The 13001-nt window shown below is 47.2% G+C and overlaps 1 protein-coding gene across 1 annotated transcript; it reads right to left on the bottom strand.

The window, feature by feature from the left end:
• Nucleotides 1–1949: 1949 nt before the first annotated feature.
• Nucleotides 1950–11814, bottom strand: LOC104038369 (uncharacterized). Its single transcript, XM_009492706.2, has 6 exons — nucleotides 11754–11814; nucleotides 10624–10902; nucleotides 8377–8625; nucleotides 4347–4484; nucleotides 3617–3736; nucleotides 1950–2110 (listed from the first exon to the last, which is right to left on the bottom strand). The coding sequence occupies exons 1-6, from the start codon at nucleotides 11812–11814 to the stop codon at nucleotides 1950–1952; spliced, it is 1008 nt and encodes a 335-aa protein (XP_009490981.2).
• Nucleotides 11815–13001: the final 1187 nt, after the last annotated feature.

Below are 13001 nucleotides of genomic sequence, written 5' to 3'. Positions count from 1 at the left end.
AGTGCAGAAGAGAAGCAAAGCTGACTATGTCCCCCCATTTTGGCAACGCCAGCCCCTGCTCACCCAGCGTCGCTGCCACTGTGCTGCCCAGAGGCAGGTGCCACCCCAAGCGCTCAGCGTCACATTTTTGTCATTCAACTCACAGCCTTTGAGGAATGTTTGTACTGAAAGGAGATAGTGCAGCACCATGAGGAAAAGAATTATTACCTCCCTCTCACCGTGGAAAATCCGATTCCTACGGCAGCCTTAAGAAGCAGAGACAGGCTGAATCGCCACCAACACAGCACACAAGATCCAAAAATCTTCTAAACAGAGTCACAGGACAAGGAAACAATAAGAACAACCACCTATGGCTGGGCATCACTGATGCAGAGCTTTGCCACGTACACAGACACGAAGGACTTCCAGGTAAGCGTGCAGCCATCCCGCCAGCTCCCCCGCCTGGGAGAGAAGTGTTCAGTTTGCTTTTGATTTGCTGAGGTACTTGCAGACCTCGTTGGGTGGCATGCCTTAAATCCGTTTCCAGGGGATTCACGGCACAATGTCAGCACAATATAAAACAGGGACAAAATGACAAGGGAAGAGAGGAATGCAATACGCACTTCCCCATCCGTTTCAGCCTCAGTCTGTGCCATCTCTGCTTTTACTCTACCATGCCTTTCTAGCCCATTGGGCTAGTTTAACACCAACATGCCTCGCTTCCAACAACCAAAATGCACTTATACAGTAAATACCTTGTTCTGGCAGCGCATCCCACAGCCCTCCCTGTAGCCTGACAGCCCTGCAGCCCCTGGCAGCTTTGCCAGGGACTCAGCTACCTGCTGCCTGGGACCGAGTCCTTCCCCTCTTCTCACCTCGTCCTTCTTCCCTGCAGGTCCACCCCAGCTGCTCCTCTCGCAAGCCTCCCCTGAGCAGAACAGGTCGTGCGTAACAGCAAGACTTGCCTAAGAGATTCTATAAATTGCTGCTGTCTGTGCAAGTAACACAGCACTGAAAAAGCCTACATGCACAGGCAGATGGCCAGCTCAATCAGCTTGCAGTAGCTAAACCATTACACTGAAGGCACTAATGCTTGCACTGATGAACAATCTCAGCATTATAATCAACGTTTCTGCCAAAATTACACACCCAAGCCCCAGGCACCCTTCTGCTGCAAGCAAGCAAGCTAGTGACAGAGCTGTTTTAACTCACTGGCAACCCAAGCAGTTAGGTTCTGGCGAAAAGTAACCGGTAGCCCCCTGCCATTACAGGGCATTGTAAGGCGAGCAAGCCAGCGTCGCCTCCCGGGGTCTGCACGCAGCAGCCCCCACCGCCACTCCTGGCCCCACGCAGCAAGCGGTGAGGGCCAAATCACAAAGGGTCCGGAGCTCAGAGGAGCGATTCAGATAAACACCCGGCACAGCAGATACCTAGCTGAAACCTCCATCAAGCTTTTTTTGCCAGGCCTGTGAAAAATGCCTTGAAATCTCCTGAGAAGAGGCTTTCTCAGGAAATTTCTGGCAGGTCCTCGCTTCTGTCTGGGACTGGCAGGCCACCTCAATCCGCCTGTCACGCCTGCCCCTTGCAGGGACCGCTGGCTGGTCTGAAGACATGGCAAGGCATGGGGTGGGCAGGGGGCACGAGGAACCACCTGCCTCATTTTGGGCTGCCCTCTAGGGCTCCACAGTTTAGCTGCAGGTCTATTAACAGGCAAAGCATCAAAGAGCTGCCCAGTTTTGATAGTGAACCTGTCAGCCCATGGCAGTGCGGCCTTGAAGCCACGCATATGCTTCTCCTTATATTTTCTTTTTCTGGTTTTTTTTTGTTTAAATGAGGTTAGCGGGCCTGACACCTCACATCTTTCCCCTGCTAGAATTTTCTGGACCAATTCTTACACACAATGAGACTATGGGATGCAAAGGACGGGTGTCATAGGCTTCACGACAGGGTGGAATAGCAAGCATGCCAGATCAGTTATCACTTGGATCCAGGAAACAGTCTGAGACATTTTCCTGGCTTTGCACATCAACTATGACCTCTGGGTCTGGCATTTCCTCAGGCTGTATCTCCACTGGTAAGTTTTCTTCCACCCATGGCTGGGGCTCAACGCCTTGACCAGTCCGGGCAGTGTCTGGAAAAGAAGGGAGAAATGGTTTATAAGTGTCTGCGCTATGCTTGCCCTCATGGAAATCCTCCCCCCGGTCTCCATTGCTGCAGGCTGCCTAACCTGCTCAGTCCCCTCTCCCCAGGCGTCTGCAAGGCAAATTTCAATTTTCTTTGTAACTGCTCATTTACTGAGTTGTCTATCATGGCTTTAGACGCTTTGGTGCTGAAGCTCTCTGGGCTCAACTGCCCAAAATATACCAAAACATCAAAGCCAAATCTATTCAGTTACACCCAAGTAATTAAAGCTGGCTAACAGCAGTCATTTAATATGTTCTCATCTAAACACTTTCCATACACACCTCTGCTTTTTACTTATTTGTAGAAGATTTAAATATGGGATATTTTGTTAGTCAAACTGTCAATGTGTAAATTCTTTATGAAAAAAAAAAAAGTTCTACACTTTAAGTATATTAACATTAAACAGTGACCTGAATGACTTACATCTTTTTTGAGTTTGGGTTTTTTTTTCCTTTCTTGCACTATGTTCACGAGTAGTATTTAATATTTTGAAAGAAAAGCAAAGCAGCATCCAAGGTTAGACGTAAAGCATAGCTGAGCTGCTAAGAGGCTGTGCATGGTACAGTGAAGGACACCAGAAGTGGAGACAGCAGTGCTGAGACCAGGCTATGACCTATGTAATGTTGCTCCAGTTCATGATGTCTCTGCTACACCTACTTCAGCTGAGGATGGTGCATTACTAGGGAAGGTGTCGCCAGCGTTTGTGTTTGTGAAATAAAATTAAGGGAAACATAATGCAAAAAGTGGAGTATCAATATCACGTACTCACAGAACAGGAGATTTCTGAAAGTTTTTATTGCTGCACTCTCTTGACCATACTGTGCTAAAGCTGCAGGGTTTTATTCTCGATTTCTGTGAAGGATTTAAAACGTGACCGTATTCCCACTTTAGCCCCAATTTAAGGAAATACACAAGCCTCTGACTTTGATGGGATTTAGGTGTATTTACAGCTCAGCATGATGGATGCTGATGGTTTACAGGTGGATGCTGTCCTGAAGATGACTGCTTACAAAAACAGTGCTGATTTTTGTAAAATGTTACTGATGAGAAGGGTGTGTGCATGAGATAAAATTGCAGGAAAAAAACCTGCTAAGTCTGGGGGGGTTGCTGGTTTTGAGATGCGTATTTTAGCATAGGAGACACTGGAACAGACATTCTGCAGCCTGCTGGCAGTACCCTCTGCGGGATGCTTATGAGATGGCTGCCGCCACATCTCATGGCTGGGTGAGGGCAAGAGCTCCTCCTGTGCAGAAGCCAAGCACGAGTAAGGTACTGATAAAGGACCTGCTGCAACTTATGTCATCTGGACAAGATGCAGCACCTTCCCTGCGCTAGTGAGTCCCAGGCCCCTCTCTACAGTCAGCTCCTCCTCCATCAGCCACACACATCCATTTTGTCCTTCACCCTCCTAAACAAGCTATCTCTCCGACTTAAAACAAGTCACTGAACCCACCTGGCTTTGGAGGGCAGTCGATTTGGGCAGCTTGAGCCTCAACACGGTCTCCATTGGGGGGGCTCTTCACGCCTTCACTGGAGACCACGGACATTGTTAGTCCATCATCCTTTTCCTCCTCTGTAAAACCAAAACCAGAGACTTGAAGGAAAGAGGTCCCCCACATCCCAGCAGTCTCGGCATGTTCATTGCGAGGCCAGACCACCAACACATGCTCGCACCTCCTCCTCATGCGGCACTGGTGCCATTCCTGGAGCAGCCAGATGCCGAGTACAGAGGGCCATCGCCAACCTGTCAGAGACCAGCTTGGCCATGCTGGCAGGATCACGGCTTGAGGTGGCCTCATTGGGCATGGGCAGATTGCACTCAGGGACTGGTGCTGACAAAGGACTGCCATCAGAAGCCTTCAGGTTGTTTCAGGATCAGACCTGAATGGGGCTCAATTTTCTTGCCCATAGAAGAGGTTTTGCTGTGTATCTTTCGGGCCAGGAGCACATGGTGGCAAGCATGAGGTGAGAAAAAGGAAATGCAAGGTTTAATTCAAGAGCCTGCTGGTCGTAACAGTTGCCTATCAGCAAGCATCTTTCCGCTCCACCAGGTCAGGGGAGGGCTGGCTGGAAGACAAGTAGCCACCCAGCTGAGACCAGTTTATGCTGAGGCTATTTCAACCCCAGCCTGCACACAGTCCTCTGTGAGACTCATCCCAGGGGCAACAGAGTTCTCCACTCACCTGAGGGCACTGGGATGAACTTGTGTTTCCCCTTCATGCAGCAACACGCGACTAAGAACACAACCACCACCAGGATAAACGCACCCCCTGCGCACCCTGCCAGGATGTAAATGAACCACGGGTGCTGCAGCAGGTCTCCTGCAAGAAGGACATGGTATTGTTAAGTTACCCGGGTGGACAAGCTTCTTTCTCCAAACAGGAGAAACCCCGCAGCCAGATTAGAGCATGTGGGCATTACTGTTGCTTTGGTTTGGGTCAGGGGAGCTGATCCTGTGAACTGTGGCACATTGTGACTTATGGCACATTGTTTAATTATGGTATGGAATTTTTTGTTAAGAGAAGAGGCTTGTGTGACAAAGTGGTGTTCATTTGTTTCTGCCTACTCTGACCAGTGACATCTAAGATAATTCATAAGTTTTAATCAAATTTAAAAGGGAAGGTGGTGGTTTGAAAGATACTACATTTCAACAAGTTTAATGAAAACAGGCAGCTGAGAAGAGGGGAGAGACCTAAGCTAGCATCTTCTGCTGAAAGAAAAGCTGCAGAGTCTACCCTCAAAGCTTGTATTAGTCCCCAGAGAATCCACTTAGGACAGCCATGTAATGACTACGCCAACCTCAAAGCAACTCTGATCAGAGTCTGCACTTCCTCAGGCACCAGAGACTCTAGCCACCTGAGTCAGAGCTGTAGGAAACGGGGTTCACTGCTGCTCGGGGAAGGATTTCTCTTTATTCCCCTTCCCAGCCGAGATCATGCAAAACGCCTAGCAGGAGGTGAAGGCTACAGATGGCCGAGCAGAAGGCTACACACAAGTTGGTGGTAATTATTACCCAGTTCAGAGTCCCTTGCTCAGGGTTGCTTTGACAGGTCAGACTTGCGCGTACACTGCTGCTGAACAGCAAAGGTGGTAGAGGGCATCACAGCCTTGCAGAAAATGGAGACCCGTCCAGACTCGCTCCTTCACTGAGACAATTTGCTCCAACCTGGGGCAGCCAGTAGGAAAACTCTTCTTCCCATAGGAAAGAAACCATACAACTCAACTACCACTATGTCGTGGTTTAAGCCCAGCCAGCAGCTAAGCACCATGCAGCCGCTCACTCACTCCCCCTACCCCGATGGGATGGGGGAGAGAATCGGAGGAGTAAGAGTGAGAAACACTCCTGGGTTGAGATAAGAACAGTTTAATAATTGAAATAAAGTAAAATAGTAGTAGTAGTAATAAAAATATACAAAGCAAGTGATGCACAATGCAATTGCTCACCACCCACTGACCAATGCCCAGCCAGTTCCTGAGCAGCGATCGCTGCCCGTCGGCCAACTCCCCCCAGTTTATATACTGAGCATGACATCATATGGTATGGAATATCCCCTTGGCCAGTTTGGGTCAACTATTCTGGCTGTGCCCCCTCCCAGTTTCTTGTGCCCCTGGCAGAGCATGGGAAGCTGAAAAGTCCTTGACTAGTGTAAGCGCTGCTCAGCAACAACTAAACCATCAGTGTGTTATCAGCATCATTCTCATACTAAATCCAAAACACAGCACTATGCCAGCTACTAGGAAGAAAATTAACTCTATCCCAGCTGAAACCAGGACATGCTATTATACAAATTCCTTAAAACTCCTTAGGTAAGCCTATGCCATCCCTTTTTGAATCATTGGCTTATTTTCGGCTGCACACACGCCTGCACAGCATCGCACTGCAGAAACCGACAGGCTCATTTGGAGCGTATCCCCAGAGGCTGGGAAGTGTTTCAAATGTTCCATGACATACTACACGCTGTCATAGTCCACATACTCACCAGAATAGTAAAAAGAACTGTAGACAGGTGCTCCTGTGTGTGAAATCACACATACTCGAAGTATTTTTGGAGTGCTTGTTCCAGTCTCTTTAGGAACAGTTACCAAGTTCAAATAACCTATACTCAAAATTAAACTTTCAGCCAATGAGAAATCATTTCCCTAATAATTTTATTTCCTTTCCGATGAAAGCTTAGAGAATATTGTCAAAGGCATAGATATATGTTGGAAATATTTTTTCCTGAGTATTTTTCCCTAAAAATTGGCCATTTGTTAAAAAAGCCTTTTTGAGATAAATTATTGTATTAAAAACCAGTAATAAACAAGTAATAAAACAAGTAATGAATCAATAAAAGCCTTTTATATATGTTGACTTGTTAATTTCTGAATCCTCTGCTTTAGATCCTGCGTGATCAGAGCCCTTTGGTGTCTGGGAATTTTACAGTATTTCTGCCAAATTGTTTTACGCTAACAATTATTCAAAATTAATGTCATCAGCCAACAGGTTGCCCAAGTAGGTGCTTTTATATAGATCTTATACTTACAGTGGAAAAACTATATTGAGCTCTTTGCCTAGAGATAATAATAACCCACAAAAATAATGAATTAGTGTTTAATTAATGTAGCTGAACTAATTTCTTTCTTCAATTCATTTTACTAGTATTCAGAATTGCTTTAGTTCACTTTTTACAAATGTGGCTGCATTTGGTGACTAAAAAGTAGAACTGCTGTTACTTTCTTGCTCTCGGACCCTTCCAAATAAGTGTTCATGCACGTGTCCATCCCAATAGAGCTCTCACTAAATTCCCCTGTGGGCTTTTCAAGAGGAAATGGGGAACCAATATCACACCCAGGGGACTGGGCAGCCATCCAGAATAAACAATGGTAACTGTCAGCACTTGCGTGATTTATCACAGGGTTTGACTGAACAGCTCATGGATGTTCACATCCTCACTCCGCAGTGCTTCAGCTAACTTGGGTCTGACTACGTTGAACAACCTCTGACCAATTTAACTGGACAAAATTAAGATCACCGCTCCACAATCACAAATGCCAAACTTGTACAGATCGGATGGCAGCGCCAATGCGACCAGGCATGAACAGCCCATGGCATTTCTGCTGAATGCCAGCACACGACAGAGGGTTCATGTCAGTAATTTTGCTTTCACACCAACTGTATGCAGCCACAGAAGAAAGGACAGTATCTGCTGTGGAGTTGGAACGCCTCAGACAACTTCTAAAATGCTAGGTGCTATTGCACAGTACAATTTGTCTAGTAGCAAAGGTGATTAAATTAATTACAGCTAAAATAGTCAAAAAACCTTATGGTTAAATTATGCCACCCTGATGTAGTTTTGATGACCATCTTCACTGTCAGAGAGGAGAAAAACCTTCACTACTGGACATGGAAGTGAAATCACACCCAAGGTTATCTCATCAAAATTTTTTTTTCAACAAATGTGAACTTAATACACAGACCAGTGCTTTGCTTCACGACATTCTGGCAGTTTTGATCAGTCCTAAGATCTGGATTTTCTGTCTCATTAAACTATGGCCTCATTCAAGCAGAGTACTTGGCATTTATGGGTAGCTTGCAAATGGATAAAGTCACAGCCTTCTCACAGAACTACATATCCGAGCAGGGACATGGAGGGAAAAAACCCTACATTTCCTAAGTAAATGACTTGCCGCCTCTGATGGTGTGGGGCTGATGGAGAGACATTTGGTAAATCTATGTGCAGCTGGCCTAGATAAGGAGAGAAGAGGCAAGGCAAAACACCTCAGCCGAGTCCAGCAGCAACAGGGCTCAACTAACAGAGGTGTTTTTACAGCGATGTTGCACAAACTGGAAGGCCATCTGGGTAATGGATGAATGTCAGAGTAGGAAGCAGCTCATATTTCTAAACTGGCATAGAGGATGGGTGCACAGGAGGGTGCAAGGTCTCCACCACTGCAAAGTGGGAAAATAGACAGACAGAGATCCGTCCTTGCTGCAGAGCTGGGTAAAAGGACCACCTGAAGAAACTTTCATCCCTTCTGTGGTTACAGGCTGTGTCAGTCCGAGACACAGGAGGGAGAAGGAAGTCAAGGGGACACTTTCTAAAGGGAGGATGTGGCAAGTCTGGAAGGCAGCTGCCAGAGGACAGAAGAGTTCGGTATGCAGACAGCAACAACTCCTTAGTTTTCCGCTGCAGGAGACCAAAAGGGAGATTTTCTGGAGACGCCGTTACTCACCATAGCTGCAAGACAGCACAACAGGCCTGGTCCTCGTGACGCTGTTCCCGTGGTGAACCTCACATACAAATTCCCCAGGCACAGTTTTGTCCAGGTGGACCTTCTTCCCACCATCTTTAACACAAGCCTCAGAGGCTCTCGGCGCTGTGCCGTTCAGCAGCCACTGAAAGCTGGCACTCTCGTTGCTGGTCACGTCGCAGAATAACTCTCCGGTCCCATTGGGGAAGCATTGGATACCAATGGCCGGCTCTGGTCATACACAGCACGGGGCGAAGGGAACAGGGAGGAAAGAGAGAGGTGAGGAGCGGACTCAGCAGTGAACACGAGCTGGACAGGAGCTTCCCTTACTGGCAGTCTTACTACCACCGCATTTACTGGTAGCCAGGGAGCACAGAAATAAATAACCAAACTTTTCAGTGCCTGCCCCCAGCCCTGAAATGCTTAGCAGAGCCCACCCAACCCTGCTAGTGACTCTTGGTCCCTATTTTGAGGATGTCACAAAAATCCAGCATCTCTCCATTTTCCTTATTGACACTGAAAAAGCGAAACATGAAAACCCCTGATCTGAGAGGACAGTGGAAACACCCAAAGCATCTGCCAGCCAGAGGCTTCCTCCATAATCAACAGATAGCCATAGCTTCAGAGGAGACTCAGCGCTCTCTGCCATCAGAGTTTTGTACTTTTGCTGTCACTCTGCCTCTTCTTCCATTTTAGAGAGGAACTAGTACAAATCATGCCAACATAGGTACCAACACCAGAGACCTGCAGTTAGATAGGATGACCCAGACTAGGACAATTTAAAACAAAGTAACGAATCATTGACCTTATTACATTTTCCCGAATTTCTCTCCTTCTGTCTACTACAAGGAGCCAACCCTATTTCCTACATTTGCCACTTCGCAAAGGCAGATTGGACAGAGAAGTGATATGGTTTTATGACAGTAAGAGTCACATTGAGAACGTCTATGCAAACATCCACGCAAATAACCTCAGAAATCACTTTCTTCAACTAGGACATCATCTTCAGCTAAAATTCACTGCCTTCAGGAATACCTTTGCTGTGAAATTGTTTCCCTGACTTAGGTGTGGCAACAGAACACAAGGAGGAGATAAAAGTTCCCAAAGCAAATCCACTGAAACGGAGGTTAAACCCAGGACGCTTCTGCAGTCTTTGCCTACTTCCAGTCTAAGCCCCTGATCTTCATGCCACGGAGTCACATCTTTGACCTACTCTCCGCGGCAGTTCTGCCTGTTTGCGCCTGAAAGGTGTAAGGATTCATTTGTCTTCACTGACACCAGTTTGCTCAGACATTTTCATTACAATTTCATACGCTTCAATTTCTCTTAGGAGCCTTGTGTAAGTGAAAGCCCTGCAAAAGGAACGGTGGAGATGAGGACCAGAGCAATGGTCGCTGGCTGTTTGGAGCACTATTCAGCAGGGGGGCAAACCCATTTAAGCCTTCTCCAAATTAACCCAGCAATGAGCTGGATCCTGTACAGAAGTGACTTTGTTTCTGTCTTCTCACCCCACAGATGGATGAGCAGGCATATGAAGGGGAGCAGCAATTTTGAGGCCACAGGGAGGACAGTAGGGAGACTGGCACGGTAAGGTACCTATCGCTGGTCTCTGAACGGACCCAGAAGGTTCTGACCTCCAAGCTGCTCAGGGGCAGCTAAGAATCAGAAAGTCACACCCAGATTCCTTTAGTACCTCTCCTCGGCTACATGAAGCAGGGGAAAAACCCACCATGCCTCAACCCAGACCTGCACAGAAGTCCAGTTCAGTTTCCAGAGCCAAGTCAGGTAGGGTGAACTCCTTAAGGAAACGCGTCCACAGGCAGCAAAACGCTGTCGGTCAGTGAGAGCTTTCATGAGAGCCATCAGGAAGAGCACTCTGCAAATGGACTGATATCTCCAGCTACGTGTCTACATACTGTAGGCTCATCTCTACAAACACTTCATGCTGCTGTGTCTTACATCAAGGGAAAATAGCAGGTAGCTCAACTGACTGGTTACTTCAAGGAAGGCTCAACAGACAGGAGAGACTGACAGCGTGGATGCAAAAAGCATCCCTTAGTTTACATGCACAATTACTGCTCCCTGAGGTGCCAGAGGCTTACAAAGCTGCTCCAGAGGCACCTATAGCTCCTGCAAGCTCAAGTGGTTTCTTAGGAAGAATTTCAAGGCACCAGCTTCCAGCCACGCTCACAAGTTCAAAAGCTATTTGTTGCTAAGAAGGCCACTTACCAAATACTTCCAGCACAAAAATGCTGGTGGTGGTGTGAAAAACAAACTCGTATTTTCCTTCATCCTCTTTCTCCACGTTCCTCAGCACCAGGGAGCCATTCTGCAAGTTCAGGTATCTGCTGGCAGAACTGCCGCACTTGGCCAACAAAGTATCATTTAAGTCAGTTGTCAAGCATTTCACATCCTTCTTGCTCATCCCAGAGAGGTCCTGAAGGCTTTGAACTCCCACAGAAAAGACTGCTGAGCCACCACTGAGCACACTGATCCTGGTGACAGAGCCTGAAAGGAGAGGCACAGAATGTGGGCAGCAAGCTTGCCGCATCCATCCATCCCCTCCCGGCTGCCTCCCAGAAAGGCAAATGCCCAGGTGAGATGTAAGAGGGACAGACCCACCCCCAGTGACAGGCTGGGGTCACCAGTAATTCAAAATCAGAGGAGTGGGAAGCCTTCTGTAAAGGCCAACTTTCCCACTGATAACATGGGAGTGGTGTGCACACCATGCAGGGCAACGAAAGGCTGAGCAGCTGGTCTTTTCTCTCCCCAAATCTGACATGACCATCTACCACCCCTGCCTCTGAGCTGAGAGACTGTGCAAAGAAAGATCCTCAGGGCATCAATGCCATGGATCTTGTACAGAGGGTAGCAAAAACAACTGCTGCTTGCACAGCTCCTTTTACCCAAAGAGTAAGGTTGCAGTTTTAACTTGAACAACTCTCACAGTATTCCTTGCACATTATTAAGTTGCTGTACGCAAATCAGAGTTGGGTAAATGGCAGGGCGACAGCAGCTCGGGGACTAACCCAAGGTCATGCCGAGCGTTAGTAGCGGGACCACATTGCTTTCCTGCCCCTCCAGCCAGTGTTCTGCATACAAGGACCTTACGTTCTCCGCTGATATGCTTTTACAGACACAGTACACTGTGCAAGTACTACGTTGTTAGTTATCATTCGTTTACTAAAAAAAATAATCTGTCTTACTTTGGTCTGACTGCCCCTTTCACGCATTAGCAGTTACACTATTTGATGTCTCCCCAAACCTGGTAGAGTCCTTAAAACATCTTGGAGCAAAATTAAGGTGTCTGCTCACCTAGGCAAATCTGCGCCAACTTCATAAAGAAAAATCCCACTTACCATGAGTAACAGTTATTATCACCAGCAAGCACTGCAGAATAAAAGGAGAGCTGAAATCCATTTTAAAGAGCTCCTTGCATCATATGCTGAGAAGACGATCTGGCTAAGGAGCTCAGTGAATATAGCGTTCAGGAAATGATGTCAGAAGCAAGTGAAAAAAAAAAGAAAAGAAACTCCATAGTGGACAGATTGAATAATGTTTCAAAATAGACCTGCAAGGTTTTGGGTGACTGAACTCAGGCTGAACCACCGCGAGCCACAATGTGCTCTGCAAAGTCCCGCACCTGGGAGCTAGCTGCAAGTGTGAGACTAGGGCTGAGAGGTGAGGAGAGACAAAAATATCTCCTGGTCAGCTCATTCCATTTAGGAAGATGCCAACGCTGAGACTGGACAAAGGCAGAACACCTATTTCTTTCACCCTTTTCCAGTTTATCGAAGTACGGCATCCCCACCCAGGGCAAAGAAATCAGTCCAGTCAGATAAAGCACTGCACATGCAGACCAGCTGATTTTCTGAAATACCAACAATGATCACTCACGGAGAGTCTCATCAGCAGCAGGTGCGGGTATACAAAGGCTATGTTGCCAGCCTGAACTTTTTGGGCTCTTCTAGTGACCAAATGGTACCCACCATGCAGGAAAGGGTTCCATACAGCCACCCCAGGCAAAGAATAAAGGTGACGGGAAGTTAAATTGTATTGCAAACTGAACTGAATGCAGCCCAAAAACCACCCCGGCTCTGTTTGGAGTGCAGATCCCAGAGACAAGGCTGAAAAGCCAATCCTGAAGAACTGCCATGAACCAGTTATCTACAGAGCCACACAGGGCCAGGTATTTTGTTTGCACTCGCTGAGATGGCTTAAAGCACGCTAGCATTTTGCACCGAGCGCCAAGTTGGATTACACAAGCAACACAGCAGAAAGCATCTCGCTCACTGGAGGAAGTAAAGCGCCATAGCATTAGAGCCAGCATCTGGGTGGTTTTAGACGCTCTTAGCAGATGTGCTGGGGAATAACTGTGGCAGCAGGTCAGGCCGGGAATCTTACACTTTCATGCTGTTTCTCTGGACACAAACATAGACACCGCCCATTAAGGAAGCTCCACACGCTGGAATTACATGTATACACACATTTCTGACATGGTTAAACCCCTTGGGTTGTGGTCTGCACTATTTTTCAAACAATTTGGCTCTGCTTGATAATTCCACATTTCAGCCAGTGGTTTGGCCCCTCCAACTTCTTAGTGATGA

This window comes from Pelecanus crispus, chromosome 1, assembly GCF_030463565.1.
Source record: "Pelecanus crispus isolate bPelCri1 chromosome 1, bPelCri1.pri, whole genome shotgun sequence".
Taxonomy (NCBI): Eukaryota; Metazoa; Chordata; class Aves; order Pelecaniformes; family Pelecanidae; genus Pelecanus; species Pelecanus crispus.
The sequence above is the reverse complement of the archived record's forward strand: the minus strand, read 5'-3'. Positions and strand labels throughout refer to the sequence as shown.